Below are 25,598 nucleotides of genomic sequence, written 5' to 3' on the forward strand. Positions count from 1 at the left end.
CAGCTGTTACTGTATGCCAAACATACTGGTTACTTTTGCAGCTCTGGTTGAAGAAGTTTATTCTGCTCAACGGGAACGTGACAAGGCTGTCATGGCAAGGCTTAGGTTAGCCAACGAAGAGAGAGATGAAGCATTTCTACGAGTCCGGCGTTTAGAAGAGTCACTCAAAGAGTAAGTCTTTACATCCTGTCCTGTGCAGACAGGCTGTTGTGTGGATATGTAAAGGTCATAAATTGTTTGACAGTAATTACGCAGAAAATCTTACCTTAATTTTTTAGCCATCTTATGAGACCATATTTTTCTCTAGATACTAACTGCAAGTTGAACAATTTGATTACAAAAATTATAATATACAAAAATATAATCAAGAGCTTTGGTATTGATTTATTCAGAGATAAATAAGAGTAATGTGACATTTTACGAGGATCTTTTGACATGAAATACAAGAATGTCAGTTAGAAGTTGCAATGTATAGAAAATCAATCAAACCTTTAAGCCCAGGAGATATTTCCTACAGCAAAACTTTTACTAATTATGTGGATGATTTGGTAAAAATATGTTTTCTTCCATATCTTCATTGTAGAAGCAGTTTTAGCACATGAAGGGTATACTTAATACTTTCTAGAAATTTGTGTATGCCATGCTAACCTAACAGAAATAGTCAATCTATTGATAATAAAACTGTTTAGTCAGGAGAGGAAGATCATAAATAGCTTCTTTTCTGACTTTGGGTATAGGTAGCCTTGAATCTACAGCTTGCTTCTTCATGTAACCCTCCTCCAATCAGCTTGGTTACCATTCAGTGGTAACCCTTTACTAGTTGAGAAATTTCCTTGCCAAGAGAAATGGAAAAACATAAATAAGAAAATGAGTAACTGAGAGAAAGTTAGTACCTCTCATGGAAAATATGCATAAATGTTTGTGGAACTTCATGAACATGAACTTATTATCTACATGTATCCTCGTGAATATTTGTCTGTTCCCTGAGACCATTCCAACACAGTACTTGCTTTATGTTCAGTCTAGGCTAAAATGACCTTCAATCTCATAATTCCCTGTGGAATCTGTTTTGCTTGTTTTTAATTTCAAATTTTCATTCTCCTTCTTTGCATTGCAACTCTGTAATTACACTTCTATCGCTTATCTACTTTTTCTTCCCACTTTCCTTGTCTGTCTTTTAATTCCACTTCTGTATCACTTCTTCCATAAGTCAAAGAAGACTGCACAGCATAATTAAAATAGTAGTAGCTAGAGGAAAATGTGAAAGGCAAAGATATGCAAGAGAGGAAGGGCAAGCAAGATAGGAGGACTGAGGGAGAAAAATTAGTATACTGAGTAACATCCAGTAGTAATCATGTTATCTGCGTCAGCTTTCTTAATATTTGCCTCTTTCCTGATCTTTTTTACCTATTAAGTCAAACTGCAGTTTTGATAGGAATGTTGTAAACTTTAACTATATCAGACAAGGGTTCCTTGCCCTATTCCACCAATTTACATATAGTACTACCTCAGTCCATTCTGACCACAACCATTTCCACAACCTGTTAACAAGCTGACAACAACCCATCCTTGACCCTTGTCAGTCAACTCTGAAACAGCACCTTCTCAATAATATGATGTTTCTTCCTTAAAGAGTAATACTTTAATAAAGAGAAACATTGCTTGTTGTGGTTGCTGATTTGGATTTTTGGGGAAGAGGTTGCATTCTTTTTCTGTGAAGCCTTTGGGGATTACAAACTCCAGAAGTCCACATGCACTAAGCTTACAGGATGCTTATTCATGCAGCTGTACACCTTGGAAGCAGGAAGCAGTCAAGTGGAGCCAAGATTCTTGCTGGACAACCAGCCTGGCTCAAGCACGGCAGCTTTTCATTACATTAAGCATCTTTACTAACTGTGTAATGCTTACCTGAGGTGACAAAATATGCTTTACTTCTTGGACTTACAACATGTTGCAACGAGAGGAGAAAGCCAGGGTGGTGCTGCAAAGAATTGAAGTGGTAAAGGCTCAGATGATCTCTGCAGTATTCACAAAAGTGGAGTGATTTAGACTTTGCCCCTAATTTACCAGTAAATATCACCTCACTATATAGCTTCAATAAGTCTTATTCTTACAAGCTTTGTAGTTAACCACACAAGGAAATTACTTTGCTCAGCTTATTCATTCTAAATAATTTAATACTGTGGCTGAATGGAAATTTTTGGGGAGCATTCACCTTGCCACTAGTCCTTCAGTAGGAGCAGTGATGATAAGATGAGCCACAAGAAACTTAGTTCATTTTGTTTAATTTGGGTGGCTTATTTCCAAAAATGTTGTATTTTTCCCAACTACCATCCTTCATATGTTCTTCATGCAGTTGTTTAAAATACCAAGCTATCTGTCTGAGAGGTGAAGCCTACAGAGTATTTTTTGTAATGTTTTTAGGCTACTTGTGCCACAAGCATCAAATTTTAGAGCACAAGTCATTCCCTCCATCTGCTTTGGACTTCTTCCAATGAGAGATTTCTACAAGAGGGCAATACTGAACAAGCTGCCAACCCTTATCAAATGCTTTAATGCTTGCTTTAAATTATGTGCTATAGCAATTCTATTGTCATTATTTAACTGTAGTAACTGAAATTCTTTCTGTTCTGTTAGCCCTAGGGTACGTATTAGTGTAATGTGTGCAGAGATGGGGGAAGAGGGAATCATTGATTATTGATGTTTAAAATCAAGAGAAACATCAAGGCAAATACTCAGCTCTAGATGTTCAGTATTTTTAAAAAATACTGTCATCTTAGAAGAATGCATCCTCTGTGACAGCAGTTTGCTGAAAAGCTACCCTTATGTGGGAACTGATGTTCATTTTCCCACCCCCTTTCCAGTCTAAGGTGTCCTGCTTACCCAGCCTTATGGTTGGCTGGGTGATTTGTTAACCCATACTTTTAGCAGGGTAGAAGTCCTCTAGAGAAGCAGATCAGTCCTGCCAATTTACTTTGGCAAATACTGTTCCTGTCATGTTGAATACAAACTAGCTTAAGATCCATTTTTAAGTCTCTCATGAAGTGAAACTTGCAGCATTAATTATGAAACCAAAAGTAGGAAGTCTATGAGAAGCCAACTCAAGGAGCCAGTTCTGATTTTATGATTTATGTTACTTTATGAATATATCTATAACCCACCAAAGATTAGCATTTACCTTTTTTTTTTCATTGTTTCGTTCTGATGCTGACTGTAGGTGTTGGAATAATTACTGCTTTTAAACTCCATATAAATAAACTCCATATAAACACACTAGCTACTGTACATAATAGTACATTCTGAGCTGTTTCTTTTTTATTTAAGCAGTTAAGTTTTGTATGGTTGATTTATCATGCATTATAAGTAAAACTAATTCTTTAAAGTAAAAGATGCTAATGTTCTATCAAGTACTCTATGATGTTTGCTAGCTTAAGTCTTGGCCTTAGAGCAGCATCTATCACAGCACTGAAAAAGTGTGCATTGTTTTATAGCAGATGTTTAGTGGCTACTATTTATCATTTTAAATAGTATACAAGTAACAAATATTTTTTTGTGAAAGTGACCATTAAATAAGTAGCAATGAAGTGGTGTAATTGTAATATACTCATTTTTCCAGAATAGAGGTCTCCTCCATTTTAAAATATGTATAAATGCTGTAAATACTATGTTGTCCATATAATTAAGCTTAAGTAAAGTAAAATATATAGGTTGTTAGATCTCAGTTGTTAGATCTTTGCACTGTCACTCAGTGCTTTTGCACAATGTTCTACTGCGTATAACTAAATTCCTCATATCATTTCTATATTTGACAGATTAGAATACATACTATGAAATGAAATGGGGGAAAGCAAAAGCAGCTTATGTGCTTAAATAAGGACTTTGCAGGGGGTTGTCCTAACTTGCTATTTTGTGCAAGATACAAAAGCAAAACATTTTCAAGGAAACTTCAACTAGTTCAGTTCCTCCTTTTGGAAGAGAGGTGGGAAAATAATTGCATAAAAATGAAAAAGAAAAACAAACCACAAAACAAACATCTTTACAAACCTTGTCCTGTTACATTTATGGTGTACTAAAAACAACAAAAGTACAGTGTTGGGTAAAAGTTGTAAGTCCAGAAATAAATAAAATAAGAGCATCAGTCATTTCTATCACTGGGGAACTTTCTTCATCTAAGCACATATGAACAATTGATCCTTGTAGTCATATATAGCAGTAAACATTAATAACTTAACAGTCTGAAGTCAGTGCTGAAGATATGGAGCATTATTGAAAGATGGAGTCGAGCAGGTGGCACTTTAATATGTTCAGTGTCATGGTTGACTCTAAAGACTAGTAGAATGAAATTACTTGAGGTTCTAAAGATTTAAAAAGCGAACTCATTTTGCTGCACTAAGGAAATGCTACTGATCAGGCTTTCTGTGTCCCTTTTTTCTAGGCTAGAAAATATTAACCCTGAAGAAAATGACATGGTAAGCCATTCTCTGAGGAGATTTCTTGATGTCAGTCTTATATCTTAGAGGCTTAAGTTCAATTGAGTGGGTTTCAAGAACTAAGATGTGGGAAAAAGAAGAATTGACACACTAATAATGTACATCTTTGCTGCAATATGAAAATTCAATAACTTCACTCAGTCAATTTACAATTCACATGTGCCTATTAATTAAAACCCTATATTAAATAAAATATATTAAAACTTCATGTCTGACTAACATATAATGCTGTTGGTAGACATTACAGGAATTACTGAACAGAATAAACAATGCAGACACAGGGATAGATATACTCAAGAATGGAGCTATAATTCTGAATCGAATACACAGGACCAAAGAACGTAAAAAGAAAATAATAGCTGAGGAAATGAACACAGTGATAGAACAACGGGATGCTGCTTTGTCTCAAGTAAGTCTCTACAAGTATGTAATCAATACCAATTTTTAAAAATTTTTTTATTTTTATTTTTTTTAATTTTGGGGAATTTACTTTGTTAACTTTCTTCTGTTGAAAATCTCAATTACAGTCCCTATAGTAAATGGCTGATTAACAAGCAACAGTTTCTTCAAGGCAGTAGTGGTTATTGAAATGACACCGATCTATTTCACAGGAGGGATTGTGTATTCTTTCTACCTGGTCACTAGCTGACCCTTTAAAAACAAATAAATATTGTATTCATTATACTGAGTAATTTAAAAAGGTGTTAAGATCTTAATTTTCCAGTATTCTGTAGCTGTATAAAACAGTTTGTGATTGGGACTCAAGGATTTGTAAAGAGTGACAGAAGCATACACTGAAGGAAGATAAGACTGCTGCATGTGACTTTTTATTGCTTTACATTCAGAAGCTGAAAATTGGCATGTGGTCCTTGACTCTCGATGTTTAACACTTCTACTGTGTAGCTTAAAACAATCTGGTGTATTCTCTTCTGCTCAGATCAATCATTCTCTTTGCTTCCCTATCTTCAAAGAAGAATATTATCTTCATTCTCTTTACCCTGGAGAGTATCTCCTTATTTTTCCTATCACATAGAAGAGTTGTTATGTTTGGGGGTTTTTTCCCACAGCTTTCTTTCCTGTTGTTTTTTTTTTAACCTAGATTGAACTCAATAGTAGTAGTCTGTAGAAAGAATACTAAGCAGGGGGCTACATCTCACAGAATTTTAGACTGGATGAACATCCTTACGCTTTCGTGCAAGGCAAGAAATTTCATCTATGTCTTGTTCCAATATTGAAAATTTCAATGTCCACTGAATGTGAGCTTATACCTAAGTAATTCTTTAATTCTAACAGAATTAAAGTCAAATCTGTGATCTTGACTAGTATTATGATGATTGAATTTATTTTGCATTGACATGTTTTTCTGTAAAAGAATACTCTTCCACTCACTCTGTGATTCTCATGTTTTGTTTTTTTTGTTTCTTTGTTTGCACTCATTTTTTTGCATTCTGTCCTCCTGCAGCCTTGAAAGACTCATCTTCTCAGTTCCTAACATATTTTTTGTCTGTATCCTGTGTGCACTACAAAAGATACTGATGAAGTTAATGTGGGAAGTTCACTTTTTCACAGTGCTTTCTTTTATATTAATGAGGAGCAGCATAGCTACTCAACTGTTCTGCCAAAAAATTTATGCTCTTTATTTTTTAATTATGATTGGATTTCTTATTTGCAAAGGGCATTTGGAAAGTGGCAGCTTATTAGAAAAAAAGCTTTTAGCTCAAGAGAAGGAACTTTAGATAGTTTTATTTTTCTTCTGCAAGATTTTGCTTCTTTGGCGTAGTAAACTTTTCAGACACACTTGGACTTTAAATATTTAATGAAAGATATCAGAAGAATGTCATTGCAGGGTGTTATAATATACATTTTATTTTTAAGCTACCTGTTCAAGGAATAATATACAGACATTTATACAATCTGGCTTTCAGGTAATCAAATTGGAACTTAATAAAGATCATTAGTTTATATAATAATGGGTTAATTGCCACAGCTAGCAAAGCTGTCTTTAGGCCTGACAGCAGAAAGCATAGGTAATGTTACATAGGTACTGCAGCTGAAAAATAAATAAATGAATAAAGCAAAACACACATTTCCAAAAATTTTCAATATTTGGTATTAAGGTGTAATACTGTGATAGTGTTTGCAATTTACAATACAATTTTTTTTTAAATTAGTTATTATTGTTAATAAAACTTTATTACTCATGTATTATGCTTCCATATCTGTGATTCTTTTATGACTGTAGCTATCAAAGCTAGAAAATAGATCCTATCGTTTCAACTTGCATTTCTTACTTGATGATTCCCTGGGAATTCACACAGTACTTGAATTATTAGTAGTCTTTTGTTAACATTGCAATAGCAGTAGTTATTACAGTGCTAACAGCAAGAACAGTAGGAGAGGGATTCCTACATTAGACCACAAGGGGACTAGGAATAATTCAGGGGATGTATATGCTTAGCATAACAAATGCAAATTATTAGAAGTTAGATCTGAGGTCGCCTCAGGTGTTCATAACATCTCCAAGTTAAAATCTTTTTCTTTTCATTGAAAGTGACATTAAATATAAGGGTGGATTGATGAGAACAGACCAAGGCAAAGCAGAAATAGAGTAAGCCATTAGTATGCTATGCCTCTCTTCTGCAAAAAACACTTTTAAAGTTCAGAGGCCATTGGCAATGGAGGAAGCTAAATACTTCCTGACACTTTATTTGAAGGCTGTGTTGCTCTGTTTCTGCTTGCTCTTGTGCAGTGCTGGAGACTGCAGTGTCATTTCAGTGACCACCATAGCCAGTTCTATATAAGAGAAGACTGTCTATCTGAGAATGTTGGGACAGAAGTTTAATAAAGCCAGATCTATTATCCTTTGTAATGGATTTGTTCACAATACCGTGACAGCTGACAATTTAACACCATAAATATAAGTAACATCTAGTGTTCTACATGTAGGATTTCTGATTTTTCTCAGTAAGAGAGAATAACACAAAAGTTTTCCCTCTCAGTAATGTTGCTTTGATTTCAAGTAAGCTCCTAGAGAATGGGCAATCTGTAACCTACGCTTTTTTTTTTTACCGAATATATGCTGTCTGATTTCAACTCATCTTTCAGTAGCTTAGCAAAAACTAGGAGTTTTACACTGCCTTCCTGGTAGTTATACTGTGAAGGTACTCTTTGCTGGACTGTGGCTGCATGCATTCTTGGTAACGGTTAGCTAGTTGTCATTCTTCTGTTGAAATTTCACTGGAATAATTTTTTTATTCTTAAAAAGAACTGCCAAAGTCTTAGCACATGAAAAAATTCTTTGAATCTTCACACCCAAGCACCTCTGCATCTTTTTTGAGATTTTAAATGTGAATGCTACTTCTCATTAGGAAGCAAATAGAGGCACTGCTATCACTGTATTGAGCTGCACATGTGTATGTAATCTTAGATCATTCACTAGATTGCTGAGCAAATATGCAAACTACTTTTTGTGTGTGTGAAAACAAATAAAATGGTATAAACTCAAATATTTGATACTACTTTTAGTATGTATTTTCAAGTGAATAAAAAACAAACAACTAAAGCGTGGCTAAACATTGACATCCATCTTCTCTTGTACCAGCCTCCTTAAAAAAACACACTCAACTGTTTGGTTGTGTTTGCTAAGATATATTTGTTAGTGAACAGATACTGTGTTGTACTGGGAGCTTGTGTCTGTTTTATGACCGATCCTCTGAAAAGAAAATGGAGAAAGATGTTCTATTTCTCATGACTGTCAACATAAGTTTCTTTTTAAATGTTCAGTTTTGTCTTAATCACAAGGAAAAATCTCACTTTCCCAGTTTGTTATCCTATAATTCTGCCTTTCTTCCAGAGTCTTTCTTGCTTGATCAATACAATTAGTGACCGATATTTAGTAAAGCTCACGTATGGCCACAGTCACATTGTGGAATCTTCATAAAATAATTTAAAGAAAGCGGTTTCCAGCAGGAGGCAATACAGTGCAATATCTCAGACAAGCAATCACCTATTAACCACATCATACCATATGGACAGGAATGTTAATATGATTTCAGAGTTTGCAGCTGGAGCCAGTGACTTGATAAGTCATAATCACTTTCCTTATGGTTTAGAGAAGAAAGGGGACCTTTCAGTTGGTACAGCTTGAAATAAGTGATTTTTAAAAACAATACAAGAGATGACTTATTGTTCAGAATGTTGTGCGTGTGATATGCTTTTCATCCTAACTTTCATTCTGTAGATAATTTTTAATTGGCAAGTCAGTTCTAAACAGAATTTTAAATATTAAAGATGTCGTGTTTTCTATTTAACAAAAACAAACAGAAAACCAATAGGTTTCACGGTTGGCAAAGTATCATCTGTAATACCCTGCTCTTGAAGCTATAACGTAAACTGGCAAGCAGACCTGGTTTTACAGCTTTGAATAGTTTGATCACATCCTGCTGTGCAGGAACATGCTTATGACTGCTCATGTAAAAAAAATTGGCACGCACCCAGTTGCTCATCTGGAGCAAGTTAAGTACCTTCCTCCATTTTGAGGAACTGTTTGGCAACAAGCAGGAGTTTAGCGTCATTGAAAACAACAGTGAGAAGCACTGCACTTGACTGCCCATCATTATCAGCTTCAGCTAATGACTAATAAATGTCTGCTGTTATAAGTCAGTTTCTTCCTTCTTTTTTGTCAAGTCCTGCTTTTGTACCAAATAAGGTGTACAATTCTATTTTCTGTGTTTCATAGAGCATTAAGGCATTCTCAGCACACCTCAGTGAACTGGTCTTACTGAAGTAATAAACTCAAGAGTTGTAATATATGTAAAAACAGCAAAAGCATATGTAAATGAGAAAAAAAATGGATTACATATCTTGGATCCTTAATTGGTGAAGGGTTACAATGTTACATGACTTTTACCTGAAGGAAAAGATAATTCCTTTGCAACCCAAAGCACAATTTGGGATATTAAATATATTAGTAACCAGTAGTTCAGTTTTCCATTCTGTGTTTTGGTAGACTTAGATGTTTCCCAAATAGGGATAATGAATGAATTCTTGTTTGTACAAACATGTTTTGTGGTGTCCTAGCTGCTCTTCTATCTTTCCTTTTGTATCTGATAGTTGGGAAATGCAAGAAAAGAAAAGGTAGAATGAATTCACCATTGTTTGTGAACAAGACAGCTGGTGTGAATTATAGATAATTTTTGGTCACAGGCTTATTTCAGGAGGAGAGAGAAGTTAAAGGGGCTGTTTATTGTAATTTGAGGATCCAAGGGCCATGCTGGTTCCCACTTGTGGCTGATTTGCTTTGAGCGTGCAATGGCAAGTTCCTGTTGCCTCACTTGCAGTGGGAAGCAGCGAATGAGTAGGCAAGGAGAAATTGCTTGCAGGATGGTTAAAGCAGGGGAAGGGAGCTGCCTTTCAAGATACTTCTTTTGCTGCACGGCTTCTTTCCTACCTAGCTGCTTTATTCTTCTAAAAATAAACCAAGCTGGAAAAAGAAGGTAATTATTTACATTCTGAAATGATAGGTACAGCCTGACAATCTACTTAAGATATATTTCTGCTACTTGGAGTATGAGTGTTTTCCAGGGACACACTCAGTTAAATATTTGGCTACGTTCAAAAAACGTATGAAGTAATCTTTCTCTTCTGAAGTAGCTATTTCAGCCCATGAGAACCCAATGTAGAGGAAACTGACTGAAATCCTCTTGATGTCTTTCATTGGGAATTTTTATTTGTGCAGTATTCTCCTGAAAAGAATGATGCCTCTTTAAGCTTTCATTGTGATTCTCCTTTCTTTTGGTTAATTGCTGTATACAAAACAGTTTTCAGAGCATTAAGGAAAGTGAGGTGAGATGTTCAGGCGGAATAATAGGAGGTCAGATAGAGAAGATTTGATGACATCATACATTTGTGTGCAATGTCAGTTTCCTGATAAAGCAGAGATTACAAGCTTTTTGTTGGCAAGTATTTGTTTGTTGTGAATGAAACTCACTGTAACTTCACTGAAGCCAGAATTTCACTAGTAAAAGCAAATGTCGTGCAGCTGATACCTTAGTTTGACTTCAGCAGTCCTTTGGTAGCATAAAGTGATGTAGTTTTCAAGTTAATGCTGGTCACAACAGCGAGTGCAGGTCAGCTGGCAGGACAGCAGTGGAGGAGAGTGGAGGATCTGGAGGAAATTACCCTAAAGAACTCTTATACTTTATAACTTTTATATTTAGCCCATGAATGCTAAGTATGAGTAAATTTGTAAATGTTAATGCAGTGTTTCCTTGAAGAAAGGGATTACAGTTAGTCTTTTTGAACTTGCGAAGCAAATTTTTAATTGCTATTGCATTTCCTCTTTTTACACGCATAAGGTTTTCATTGAATGATGCCCTGAGACACATGATTGTTTGCATTGTTAAATCACCTGTTGTTCCTCTGCAAACAGAGTGTTGTGCAGAATTCGGAGAGTACATATCTGAATGGTGTTTGAGAGCATGATGGAGCCTTATGCCTTTAATTGTAAACTTTAATGATCTTCCAATAGAACATTCATCTTTTTTCCGGTACCTAGAAAATCCTGCCCAAATCCAAAATGCTGAAAATGATAGAAAATTTTCTTGCAAGCTTGTTTGATTAATTGATATTTGACATGTCTATCATGGTGCTAAACTCTAGGTTCACACGGCTTAATTTCCAGAACAATTTCTAGAATTAATTTAAATATTTATGTCGAAACTCTAGGATGACATAGAAAAATGTTTTGTATGCTTATTGATCATCTGATTCAATAGCAAAAATCTGTGGAGGAAATTTCCAATGTAACACAAGCAGAGTTCAAACAGTATTCCTTCTGAAGACAAGACTGAATCACTATGTGTGTATTAAACTCTATAGGTACCAGAACTGTTTAGAAGTACTGAAAGTAAGTTTTCTGTGGGGCAAGTTAGGTGCTCAGTGTTAGTTTAGATTTTGGGCAGGTTACCTGTTGGTTGAAACAGCTCTAATTTTCTTGCGAGTTAAAAATGTCCATCTATATGTTTCACATTTTAAGCAAGTTTTCTTAGGCAACATTCTGAGAAATCTCACTGCAAAAGCATTTTGTTATTTTAGGCACTCAAACTGAGTTTGCATAAAGATTCTCTCTGATAGATGACACAGAAGATTTCTGTGCTTGATACTTACATTTAATGTGGAGTCTTGGAAGGATGGTGTCTGACCTCTGCATTCATTTTCCTTCTTTTTGTTACTCTCTTACTGCTTGTTGAATGTTTACAGTTACAATGCTGATGTCAGTTATGTCTCTATGACCAAGTGGTTTGAACAAACAGGAATGAATGTGGAGTAGGAAGTAGTTTCCACCATCTGCCATCTACATGAATGTATTTCTAGGTGTGCTGTGGGAGGAGGGGTCTTGTCAGATTGGGTTGGTTTTGTTTATGCAGAGGTGAGGGGTTGGTTGGTTTTGTTTTTTACTTTTGCCTGGCTGTAGCCTAGTCCTGTGAACTGAATGCTCATTTTTGTCAGAGTGCACCGAGTGCATTCCTGGAGTGCATCTTTGAATTTGCTTTAATCAAAAAAGGAATTCATTTCATGCTGTCAGAGAGCACTCAGTGGTGCAGATTGAGCATAAGAAATAGAGACAAGTTAGAGAAATTCCAGATTGAACCTCCAGTGTAAGGTAGCATGCAAAATGTGCTTTTTCAGTGAAAATCTCTGAAGGCCACTGAGAATTTTTATCTGAAGTTTAAGGCTTCCTTGTTTATAAGTATAAAAAGGAAGAATTAATCCTTTTGATAGAAGCAAATATATTTAAAATTAGTTAGGTTAATGCTCTGATAGAGTATTAAATAAAATTAAAGGTGCAAGAGATGACTTCAGGAAGGAGAATAAGATTTTTAAAAACTATTTTAAAAAAATATCTAGGAAGAAGGAAATAGTATCCCACTATGTTATATGCACTCTTGCTATGAAAATTACTAGCTACTTTGTATGCAGACTTGTCTAATGAAGATTTTGGACCAGTCCACAGCACATAAATCTGTTCCATCACTGAGAAATAGGTTTTTGAAATACTAGCATGGTTCAGAAATAGATTGACATGAAGAATGTAAAGTTAGGTTTTAAATAGGTAGGAAAGATATTTTCCTAGAATATAGTGCGAATTATGCCACTGTAGCACATCAGTATTGACTACACATCAGTAGTTGACTGAATTTTTGTGGATCTGGAGCCATGGCAAATGAACAGAACTGCTTTCTGTTGACTTCATCCCGGAGTCCCTAAAATTCATTTCATTCTAACTTTCTAGAACTGCTGTCATCCTCAGTCATCATTAGGATTCAGGATGTGTTTTAAGCTGTAAAGAGAGATGATGATTAAGGAAATTTATGTCCAGTAGTAACAGAGAATGTAAGGGGACATGATGTTAATTGTGCTAATCTGTTTACACATTTTCAGCAGAATGGTAGACTACAGATGAAATGTAACTTAATGACCATTATATTTATTTCAATTTCTCTCTAGGCATTTAATCATTTTAAAATGAACGGGAAACGAAGATTGTCACAATGGAAATTTCCCTGCTTTCTTTGGTCTGAACATTGTGATTTTTATTTATTTATTTATTTATTTATTTTGCAAAGGCAGTTTCTGGAAGCCCTGACTTGCTAAAGTCAGCTTAAGTATTCTGGTCTGCATTGTTTTGTGGCCCAGGCAGAAAAGTGGAGCAAGAAAATCCATGAATATTCTTTTGTGAAAGAAAGATTCACTTTAGCGTTGTTTAATTTATCTATGTCTCATTCACCAAGTATACCTAGATCTGTTTGTTGTATGGCTTTACTGTTTCGTGCTTCAGATTGAGATTTGCCCTCTTTTCCATGTTCTGTTTATTCACTGTTAATTATTTTTCAAGCGGAGTTGCTTTGAGAAGAAAAATTTAGCTTCCATTACCCTCTATTGCAAATGAAGGACAGACTTTTCTTTTGCACGTGGAGTGCTTGTGATTGTGAGATGCTGTTGTCAGGGAATTTGTTCATGCTTTCTGATGTTGTTGTTTTATTTCCATTCTCTTCAGTAGTGTTTTTAAAGTTCTTATTATTGAGTGTGTTGTAGGTATGCAGAGTTTAAAAACATCATATTCTCATTTCCAATTATGTCTACTGAAAATACTTTTTAAAATGACCCAATTCAATTATGTAGAAATATTTATTAGAAGGCCATTTATAAAACTGAGATTTTGTGAAAAGCATCAAATTTTGGATATACTTCTCCAAAATAAACTATCTGCAGAAAAAGAACAGTATTAAGCCATAAAAAGACAACTTTTTACAATTCTAGAATTATCAGAAATACAAAATTTATATTCCTGATAAGTTGTTTGCTACAGTATACTACATTTTTATATTGTACTGATGCAGGATAAAGCAAAACACAGAAACAGTAATGCTTCTGAGTATTGTTGTTCCTTTTTTTAGTCATTGATAACATAGAGTTGATGTCTGTTGTTGGGGGAGGGTTTTAACGTTACCTCTAACTAATGAATTATCTGTTCTAAACATAGAAATCTAGGAATATTAAGCAAAGTTCTATTGCAGTTACTGTTGATCTTCAGTTATGATCAGCACCACCAAAGTTTAGATAAAACTCAAAAGAAGTGTGAAGATCTATGTTTGAGGAATGGTTATGACTACTTTCCTACCAATTGTCTCACTTGATGGTGGTAAGTCATCAGTTAGGTTTCCTTCGAAATCATTTTCTGATCATAATTTCATACCTTAGAGATTGCTTTCACTCTTTCTGTCTGAAAAATCTGTGTGTTCAAGACAAGTGTGAACATCACCCTTCCTGTGCTTCTCCTTCATCTCCTGTAGTTTTGAGACAAAGCTCTGTTTCTCAATCTACAAAATCATTTTTGCATGCAGCCTTACTGTTTGAGGTTCTGTTCACAATCGAAATGTTAGAATTCTGACTGAATCTCAGTTTACAAAACTAGTCCTGAAATCTTGCATGAAGATGAAAGTGTCCAGTGCCAGCCTCCCAGAAGAAACAGCAAAATGCTTGTTAATCCCTTGTATTAGTCATCAGCCTATGCTCTACAGTAGGGCTAGCCAGCAGCTGTGCATCTCATTACATGTTCTCTTTATGTTGTGTGTCTTGTCTTCTATCGTATCCAGACACTTCTCAGCAGTAGTTATGCATTTATCCATTTTGTTTGTTTTGGCAGTCAGGCCAGTCTCTTTACTTTCAACATTTGTCATAACATTCCTCCATCTTTATGTTTTTCTTAAAATTTCTCTGCTTAGATTGTCTTATCCTCTATGCATGAGGGATACAAGGGGTTGGATGACGGTGACGTTGATAATTATACATGTCAAAGACAGCTGATTTTAGGTTTAAGCATGCCTGCTTTTCAGTAACATATCTGAATGCTGTTAGGTGGCTGTTAATTTAAAGCTGCATAATCAAGGTATAGAATGGTTTTTAGCATGAGTTTGGGTACCTAGTTCCATCAGTCCCTGTAAAACACTTTAGTGAAAGTTAAAATACTTTCTGTTACAGAGGCAAAACTTTCAGATTCAGCCACTACTTCATATTTGAAAATCTTTTACATGTAGCAAAATAATATAGATGTTTCTGATTGAAACTGTGCAATATATACCTTAAAAATGTGTGGTTTTGTTTTAGTTTTGCAAAGTTTTTTATTTACTTTCTTAAAATTTTCTTTGTGAAGTATCTGTATTCCCATAGGAGGTCTATGAAATATGAATCAAATTTACCTTGTGCAAAGCTGATTAATTTCTTGATTTAAAAAAAAAAAAGTTTTTATTTCACTTAGCAGTGCAATTAAGCAAATTTGAAAAAGATGTCTAAAAAATGTGAGTCTTATAGATGTGCTGATAACGAGATATCAGCATTGGTGAGAAATAATCTGATTTCATATTTCCCATTCTTTCACAGGGTAGTAAAGCACTAATGTTAGTTTTGCTTTCAGACAATTGTCATCTTCTTTGTTACAGTTTCCTGAAACAACATGTTGGTTTCTTGGAGAAAAGAGCAACCACTGCTGATGCAGGTCATTTGTTCAAAGAGCAATTATTGTCCCTGACATATCTGTAGGGTCCTGTGCTCTCACATACCTGGTTATATGGCTTTTGCATCATCTCTAGTTTAAAATATTTTTTTCTATTTTATGGTTAAGAATAACACATTGCACAACAGGAAAACTGAAGAATTGCCACTCTAGCAACTGATGGCTTAATTAAGAGTACAGTATTTACTACTGTAAATAGTAGTAAAAGAGTAAATAGTGTAAAAGAGTAGTATTTACTACTACTATACAGTAGTATATACAGGACAAATAGAGCATGTACTACCAAGAAAATCTACAATCCCATGATAATTGTGTCTGATCATAGGGATTAAAAAAATTACAGCTTCTGTGCAGTGGTCCATGATACTGTTTTCTGAAATAAATTGATGATATTTAAAATGGACCGGAAGTATTCCTGTCCTTTTATGCTGTAAATGCCAACTTAAGGTTTAGACAGTAGTCTTGTTTGCATATGGATTTTAAGAAAATCCATTGAAGATTATTTGAAAACCACCTCATTAGAATGACAGATTGTTTACCAGATCTTGTTTTCTTGTCAACTAATATTGGTTATGTACAACTGAACAGGGTTACGCTTTCTGAAAACATGCCTTTGTTAGTAACTGAGTGCCTTGCATATATCTGAGAATCAGATTCATTCCTGATTTCTAGAGTTTGATGGAGGATCAGTCTCTAAAATTTCTTTTATGCACTTTCACTAGCAGACATGACTAAAAGCTCAGGTATATCCGGCAGTGCTGTCTGTCTCTACTGTACTGTATATATTTTTGACCTGTGTTATTGTGGTTTATTAACTGGGGATGCAGGAAAGGTTTTAAAAAAAAAAAAACAAAAACCATTATCGGTCATGACACGTTATGTCAGATGTTTGACAAGCTGTCTCCTGGCTGTGGGCCATCTGGTTCTAATGGATCTGGCTATGCTGCTGAGGAACCAGCAAGACGTGGCTGCAGGATGATCTGAAGATCATTTAGTCAAATCACCAAAGCCAAGGCTTTAGGTGCAGTAATGCTAGTTCTGACATAATCTTGTAGGTTGATTTAACTTTCTTAAAGTTCCTGTGCTAATTTCTCATCCCATGAAACCAGAATCTATTTACTAATGTCATAAAAGTGATGGAAAAACTGACCAGTCAGTATTCATCAAGCGCTATCACCAAACGCTCATTAAACAAGTAGAGCTATTGGTAAAATTTGCATAATGCTGCATCATTAATTAAATGAAGAAAAAAAAAAAGGTAGATCAGTGATACAGTGCTGTGGAATGGGCATCACACAGGCTAAGATGAGAACTGAGAATTGAAGTGTGCACACACTAAAGTGTGCATAGGGAAGGTGCTGCATTCAAATGAGGAAGACTTCTTGAAGAGAAGTGACTTGTTTCCTCCTTCAACAACAACAAAGGACACGTAGAGCAAAAAGTAAAATAGCTAGTAATGAAAAGTTTCATATCTTTTTGTATTTTGCCTCCTTTTATTGCTTTTTCATTTTCAAAGGAATGTATTTAGAACCTTTGAATCTGTAGGAATATAATATTATTTTCTGACTCCGTGTGATGAAGAGGTGGTTGTCCACTGTGGTATTTTTCCCTATTTAAGAGAAGACAAAAAATCAACAGTGTATTTGGTTTTCTGCAGTTTCTGAGTTTTGTGACTTCAGTGGCCCATTTCATAACATTACAGCTCATCGTACTAACAAATCACACAGCAGTTAGCACTGCCTTTCAAAATAGTCTGTGAACAAATATGTAGGAGTGCTGTGACTTGGACTATAGACACTGAGACTGTGTAGTAAAATAATAACAGTGTAATATTTTACTATTCAGCTGACTGGCTTCAGTAGGACCTTTGCTGCAGTGTTACATAATACACAGCCAGGACAGAAATGATTTCAGGTGGACTGTTTCAGTCCTACTTCTCTCGTAAGTAGTATGATACGCAGTGTGTACTAAGGTCATTTACTCCGAGACTTTTTTGTGTAATTTTATTCTTTAAATATTCCTCAAGGTGTTGTGGTTAGCTATACTGAATTATTTTCTATTCAGAAGTTTATATAGTGAAACTATGTGCTGGAATTGCTGCCATGCATTGAAAGTATAGCAGATCTTATTCTCAAAATTATTGTACTTATTTATTCAGTGATTTAGAATTTAGCTAATGAAGCTTTACTTTTTTTTTTTTTGGTGATGTCTTTGACATTGTTTTTGAACAATGAGATTTTGAGATTCTTCAAAATCTTCATGGTTTTTCCTCTTATCGTTTTTAACTAGTATTTTTCTTGTTTGTCAATATTTTTCATTTTCTTTGTTTCTGAACAAACTGACTTGTGAACAATGTGAAGTTCATTATATCATGCCTGTTGCTAGTGTTTCAACAACTCTGCTGTGAGATATTATCTCAAGACAAAAGGGTGAGCAAGCATAACCTTGTATACTACTGATCAGCTTGCATGCTTAGTTTATACATTATTTATTAGAATTATAAACCTGAAATAAAAAAATAAAAAGAATAGTAATGTGCCAACTCTGTGTTAAAGAAGTCACATTTATTTATATATGACAGGTAATTAGGAAAAACACTATTAGGTTGGTTGAAAACATTTTTACTTCAGACCCCTTACAGCTAGAGGAGTAAATGTTTGACTCTGAGTTACTGGATTTAGTTTAGATTAGAAATTACTATGAAGAATTCATTAGATATGAGGTGAAAAAAAGAATGTGACAGAAATTAAAAATAAGAAATAAAGACAATATAAAAAGATTGGTTACTTAATATACAACAGGTAAAGTACATATTTATTCCAGCTTCATTTAGTGAAGTTTCTAGTTTCTTTTACACAGTTCTCTTTCTTCCTCTGAGATACGGGGTTGTCTGCAGTGTTCTAAGTGTTATGAGTAAGGGTAAGCTGTAGGAGGACCTGTGTGAGAACCTGGAACTATAGCATTTAGTAAGTTTAAAATACTTAGACTTAAGCAGTATTCAGCTCCATTGAACATGACTAATTATACTGTGGAAAGAGGAAATATGTAATACCTTGCTACCAAGTAAAAGATATCAGGTAAAAAGAAAGCAGTTTAAAAGGTATATGCCATGTATGTAGAAGTGTGCTCTGCATGAAGAAGTGTAAATAAATACACACATTTTAAAGTACTGCACACATTTTAAAGTACTTCCATGGCTTCATTTTCTGTGCCATAGCTTTGCTTTGGTTAGAATGATAACATGTTTAGATGAAGGTATGCTCATAAATTCTGAGGACAGAGGCCTGATTTTATAGTTAGGACTTTTCTGTTCTACACAATTAAAGTAAAACAACTTGGTTTGGTTCTCCTGGAGGCTTTCGTATGTCTGTCAGGCCTGCATAGAGGCTTCAGATAACCTAAGGCTTCCAAATGAACCTAAGGCTTCCAACATGAAAAAAGTTCTTTTTAACAGCCTTCATGCAGGGTGATACAGCAAGCTATGAAGGTGACCAACTTGTATAGCTTCAAGAACCCTACTGTTATTTGCTCCTGTAAATGAGCAGTCACTCACAACCCTGCGTTTGTAGAACTGTGCTGGGTCATGGCATAGCCAGCACAGGGATCCTGCTTGAATGATCAATGAATTGCATACATCTCAAGAACATCAGGTTTTTCTTTTTCTTTTTTTTTTTTCCATCACTTTTCATGTAGCATCATTGATGAGAAAAGCCGGTGTGCACTGAGCTCTTGGAGAAATAGATCCAACTTGGCTTATTCTTTAAAATGTCATCATTGAAAGAGCAATAGAATTATCAAAATTTGCTGATGTCTGCGCACTTTAATCTGGTTCCTTTAAGAGTTCCTTTAGCTGTTCAAATGAAAATGAAAGCTTTCTTTTCTACATTTTCAAGTGTTCAGAAGTAGAAATGGAGGGAAATTGTAGGAAGAGACCAAGTAGTATACAGCATATTATCTGCCTTAATGATGCAGATTCCAACTGGCTCATGCTAACAAGAAAGACAAAAACATTTCATATGTATTTTAATGTATTTCCTCTGATGGAGCAAAACACCACTGCAGTACAAAAAAAAATATGTATATAGTTGTTTACATTTAAGTGTTTGTTTTACTAATAAAATACAATATTTTTAAATAATATTTTTAAATGTTGCATATGTTCCTAAGGCCTGAGCGCCACAAAAGCACTTTTCTTTCCTGTAATTCAAATAATTCTAAGCTGTTGGGCATTGTATAAATAATCTTTAAACACATTTGTTGATATTTTGCCAGAACTTTGAAGAAATGTTTTTTCTTTTTGAGGTTTGAAAATCTTAACATTATAATTAAATGGAAAAATTCTTCTAGTGATTATTATGTAGAGACTCCTTTATTTCTTTATTTCTCTTTAAATGATTATTTTAGAAGAAAAAAGGATAAAAAATGTGTTTGTATAAACATAAGTGCTTCCAAACATCTGCAGTTCAAAGTACATAATTCATAGTGACACCAAAGGTTGGCTTGTGTTTTGACTGGATGACTTTGGTATTATTTTTGTCTGCAAAGGAAAGAGTGGAGTAGCATCCAAGTGGTGCAAGATGTTTGCCTCTCAAGAAATCATGATGAATTTGGGACAAGGGGTAGACTGTTTTTTTTGTTTTTTTTGTTGTTTTTTTTTTTTGGTTTTTTTTTTTTGTTGTTGTTGTTGTTTTTAAAAAAAAGCATACCAAAGGGAGAAGAAAAGAAGATCTGTCGAACTGAGAACACTTACATTCAATTGGGAATCCTTGAGCTGGGAGCTACTCTAAAGTGTAGGTCATTATAAACAAAATAAGGAAAGGAGAATAATAAACTAAGAGTACAGTCAGTTTAATCAATTTTGTTCACTTCATGCTGTTATTTATTGTATTTATGTTCCACAGACAACAGCTTAAAAATAACAGGTGAAAATATGCTCATGTTTGTTCATGTTTTTAATGTGTTTGGTATTTAGATTATTTGTTCTTCAGTTTTCGTTGATGTGAATTTCCATTACCTAATTTCAAAGTATATCTGATGTATTCTTTCTGTATCACCATGTTAACATGCTGTAGGTACAAGTTGAAGAAGAAAACTCTGGTAAGCTGACAGCATGTTTAAAATTATTTGTATATACAAGTGCTAAAGTTATGTTTGGTATGTTAATGCAATCTCACTTTTTAGTAAAGGCCAAACAGTGTTAAGTGGTTATCTGCATTGATTTTTCTGTCTTCCATCTTTATTCCTTTTGCGTACCTGGAAATAGGACCATCTATTAATAGCCTCTTCCTGGGTGAGCCTCCAGAACTCTATTCTCAGTTGGTCCACTTTTTGAACTCTCCAGCAGTGTTCCCCTATGAGGTGCTCATTTTTTGGAGTTTATCTGCATTTTTCCCTCCTGGTGTTCTCAAGCCTTCTGCTACATCACCACTGAAACAGGTCAGCACCTGCTGAGAGTTTAACTGGTGCTCACCTTGAACATGCTTGTTCTGCTGAGTCATGTTAGCTAATTTTTCTTCAAAAAAAAGGCTTGTCTTGTGGGAAGTGTTCTTACTGTCTGTCTTTTCTTTCCTGTCTGAATCTCTTCTTCTCCTTTTGATACATCAGCTGTTTGCTTTTCATTTTATATTTAATTGCTCATGAAATATCCTGTGTTGGGTACAAGAGTATTTCTTTGGAAAGACTGGGTGCATTTAGAAGAGTGAAACTAGTTCTAATATGAAAATATGGCTAAAGAGAAGATTGAGTGCCTGTTGTTGGGAATAGAATATGTTCTAGTGGAATCCATATGTATGGGCATTGATGATTGCCCAAGGAACATTAGAAGTAGGCCTAAAGAAATTTGTTGTCTGGCTTGAGTGAATCTAGCTGAGGTGGGAAACTTGTAGAGGGAAAGTGTATTTTTAAAGAGGGGAACAAATGGTAGGATTTGAAAGAAGAGGGGCTGATTTTTTTTCTTTTTTTTCTTTTTTTTTCTTTTTTTTTCTTTTTTTTCTTTTTTTTCTTTTTTTTTTCTTTTTTCTTTTTTTTCTTTTCTTTTTTTTTTTTTTCTTTTTTTGTTTTTTGTTTTTCCTCCAATCAGCATTGCCTCCAAATAAACACAGTGGTCTATGTGCTGAAGCTGATCCTTGGTGAATTGTGTCAAGCCTTATAAAATGACATGCTACCGTTTCCAAGGCTTTAAAATCCTTTTCTTGGCAAAGTCTTCAGTGCTCTGCTCAAGGCACGTTCTCCTTGACATCTGTCTACATTGCTGTCATATTCTTTGAAGTATCCACAGTGTCTGAGATATAAAAGATGTTTTCTCAGTTATGGTCCTGTCTTTGTAAGTGTACAATTGCACTTAAGATCAGAATGTTAAGCAACCTGTGCTGCGCAAAATATTTTATCTCTGTCTTTAAGAGGATTCAAATTTGTTATAATTAAAATAAAACACTTGCCTTAGAATTCAGCTTTCTCAAAAGGATACAACTGACATTTCCTTTTTGCCAGTACTGAACCAGACGATGTCTTCTCCTCACTGTGCTCCAAAAAGTATTTTTATATATGTTTTTAGAAGGAAATCCAGTTCCTTACTTGCAGCTGTTGACATTTTAGAGCCTTGGATTGAACCAATAAAAACACATGTTCTTTCAAAGAACACCTATTTTTACTGGACCTTGCTAATGACCAATGACACAGAATTCAAAAAATGTTGGCTGAAATGAAGAGAAAAGCTGTATTGTTTTAAATTATATTTTTAAAACTTTTCCTTATAGCAAAACTACACAGAAATTTCATATGCTCTTGATCTTGTGAAAAATTACTTGTTTTTGGAATTCAGTTTTTAATGGTTGAAAAATAGTTCAGGCGTAAATGTGTTGCAGCTTATAAAATGTTAGTAAAACATACAAAATATTGTCATTTAAGATTATTATAATATTTTCCCGTGCAGAGCATTTAAAGATCTTACTTCCTAGACATTTCCTGGACAGCTAAGAATACATTTGGATTTGTAATGCATTTGAAACATCTTCTGTAAATACATTGTTTCAAACATATTAAGACACTTATGTGCAAAGGTCAAATTAGATCATCACTTCTTTCAATGGTATTCTCAAAATAGATTCAAGCTATATACAGATTTAATATGCCTTTTTTTTTTTTTTTAACATTAACATTCTTACTGAAAATGAAGTGAAATGTGAATGATGTTATGCCACCAAGGCTGATGTTCTAAGGCTGAGTTGATAGAGATGTACATGCCTTTTACATTACTTGTGTTGCATCTTTATCCTGTGTGTGTGTTGGATCTGCCGTGTGGCTCAAGGATCCCCCTGTTTGTTTCAGTATTTTGACTTCACAAGAGGAGAACGGAGAGCAGGATAACATGGCACCCATGCTCTTAATTGTGCAACCAGCTCTGTACATCAAGAAATTTTACTGTTTTCTCCTGGAGCTACACTGTTATTCTTAGCATATTTTCACTTTTTTTGTAGTCAAGAGAATAGCATTAATAAAAATTCTTGTGTTAAAGGTAGGTTGAGATTTTTGCCTTCTACATATTTCCTGTAAGAAATCCACGCTGCTCCTGATTCAAACGGGGAATTGCAGAGCAAAAAAAGGTGTCTGCAAAACAGAAAAGCAAGATGCCTACTGATACTACATGGCAACAGAAGCACCATGAATAATACCTAAAGTAGTAGTAGTTTTTTAAGATAACGTTTAGATCCTTTATGGTGCAGAAAACAAACAAGAAATCCAGAGAAAAAATAGCATACTGTGGGTTTCCTTTTTAGTATTTTTCAGAGCTCCTGTTTCTCAAATGCTTAGACACATAATTTTTATTACTGACAGAAGAAGAATTCCAAGTGTGATTTATAACTTTTATGTGAGATAGACATTAAATGTCTAAAGTTTAGAAATACATTTGCAGTCAAATTTATTTTAGCATTTTTTTCTGCATTTTCCTATATTATTAGAAAGTGGTTTTTTCTCATTTTATTGGTATAAAATTGAAACTGTGCTTTAAGAAACTTTGACTCTCACTGACAGTTGCATTACTCCTGGGAGACATGCTAATACCACAGCTGATATAAAATCAGATATTTTAATATTACTGTTGGACACCTACAATTATTTAAAATTTATTTTTATATAGGATCAGATTATTTTGTTTTATATTCTAAAATGTACTATCTTGACTTGCAGTACATTATTCAGAAGAGAAAATGATGTCTTTTGTGTTTGGGAATATGTTGATGTGTTTTATTTAAAATTTCTGTCTCAAACTCCTTTGCATCTCTATTTTACTTAGGCTTCGGTTGTAGTTTATATATATAGTTCAGTTATACCACAGCTCTCTATTTCACGTTTTTTCTCTGTTTAGAGTTGACTCCAGTAAGAACTGCACTGGAATAAATTCTATGCATTTGATAGGAAGCTCTTTTCTGTGCCTTCCAAAGCCAGCAAGGTAGCAAAAGAGACTGAAATATTCAAGCCTTTTATTTGAGACAACAGTGCTTATGTGAGCATTAAATCACAATTCTCATTTCTTTCTTACTAGTGTTTTCAGAAGGTGTTTATTAAAATCTTCTTTCTCAGTGAATTGTCTAATGTCCCAACAGGATCTACCAGCTTAGTTTTTTTAGTGATGATATCTGAACTACTTCTTTGTAATATGCTGTTCAAAAATGTTCTTGTTAATGTTGTAATTTTGCCTAGATCTGTCCAACAATTGTTCCCTTATGTCTTCCTGGTCCTTAATCTGCTTTTTTTTCTTTTCTTTTTTTTTTTTTTTAAGGATTATTTTTCATAAAACAGTGCATTGTTTGCTGGCAACTAATTGCTCTTTTTAACCAAAGTTAAAAAGAGGCAAGGCTTCTTATGGTTACTGTAAAAAATGGTCAAATATAATTTAGCTCACTACACAATTTGCAGATCTTTAATCTTTAGAATAGGTGTTCAGGTTACAGCAGTAAGTACATATATGTATGCACACAGCAGCAAATGTTAAATTTTTCATTCTTTGTCATTAAATTAATATTTAAGCATAATACTCTTAAAACTTATTTTCTTCCAAGCTGTGGTATGTGCTCGGGAATTAGAGTAATCTCAACATAAAAGGAAAAAAAAAAAAAGAATAAAAGCTACACATATATTTTCTTCTAAAAGGCTGATTGAGTTGGAGGATGTTTAATTTGCTCATTTTCCTAAAAGCATATGTTGCTTCCTTTATACATACTTAATACGACAAAATTTGGCATTATATAGGTATGAGCAGAATTTCATCTCAATATCTTTGTAATTTTTAAGACTTCTTAAAATGTTCTGCAAAAATTCTTTATCTGATAATAAACTTAGCTTTGTTTTGGCATACAGTTGGACAGGAGGAAGCTAAATAATGCTGCACATTTTAAAAACAGCTCTAGTACTATTTAGGAATTGCAACATGCTTTTGTCTGATGCTTTCTCTACTTGTAGAAATGGTGATGGGGTTATTTACGTTAATTCATTTGGCTTGTTGAAAAGAAAATATGCTCACACTCTTCTACTTAATGGGATTCTTTCCTCGTTGCAGTGCAAACGGTTAGAGCAGGAGCTTCATCATCTGAAAGAGCAGAACCAGACTTCAGCAAACAACACGAGACATCTGACTGCTGAAAACAATCAAGAACGTGCTCTGAAGGTAAATCTCCATTTCTTCTTGCAGGCAAATTAAGGTTGTAAGCCCCTGGTGCCAGCTTTCTGGGCTGCATATATCAGTTGTGTACATTTCAGCAGAAGTGAGCTATGGTGTTTGCCAACAACCCCTTCTTTAAACACAGATACAGCACCCTTCTGTTACGGTTTTATTTTATTTTGTGTATGAAAACAACAAGAAAAAAATAACATCCAGTCCGAATTATTGGGCTGGAAATTTATACTGAATTCTTGGAGACTGTCCTTGGATTACATTTTATAACGTGAAGAAAACTGCAGCTATTTGCTTCACAGTACCTTTGCAAAACTAATATTTTAAAGTATGGCTGTTTGATCTGCTCCTAGCAGTGTGTGCT

The 25,598-nt window shown here is 34.5% G+C and overlaps 1 protein-coding gene across 10 annotated transcripts in view; it reads left to right on the forward strand.

Moving 5' to 3' along the window:
- Positions 1-25,598, forward strand: part of MIPOL1 (mirror-image polydactyly 1) — a 174,284-nt gene that overhangs the window by 53,761 nt on the left and 94,925 nt on the right. For all 10 annotated transcript variants that reach the window (XM_052696878.1, XM_052696882.1, XM_052696875.1 and 7 more), the window contains 4 exons: positions 42-171; positions 4,436-4,469; positions 4,729-4,899; positions 25,121-25,228. In XM_052696878.1, the coding sequence (XP_052552838.1) occupies positions 42-171; positions 4,436-4,469; positions 4,729-4,899; positions 25,121-25,228 (443 nt within the window). The remainder of the gene's footprint in view (positions 1-41; positions 172-4,435; positions 4,470-4,728; positions 4,900-25,120; positions 25,229-25,598) is intronic.

Source organism: Tympanuchus pallidicinctus, unplaced genomic scaffold, assembly GCF_026119805.1.
Source record: "Tympanuchus pallidicinctus isolate F22 unplaced genomic scaffold, pur_lepc_1.0 scaffold3, whole genome shotgun sequence".
In the NCBI taxonomy this organism is placed as follows: Eukaryota; Metazoa; Chordata; class Aves; order Galliformes; family Phasianidae; genus Tympanuchus; species Tympanuchus pallidicinctus.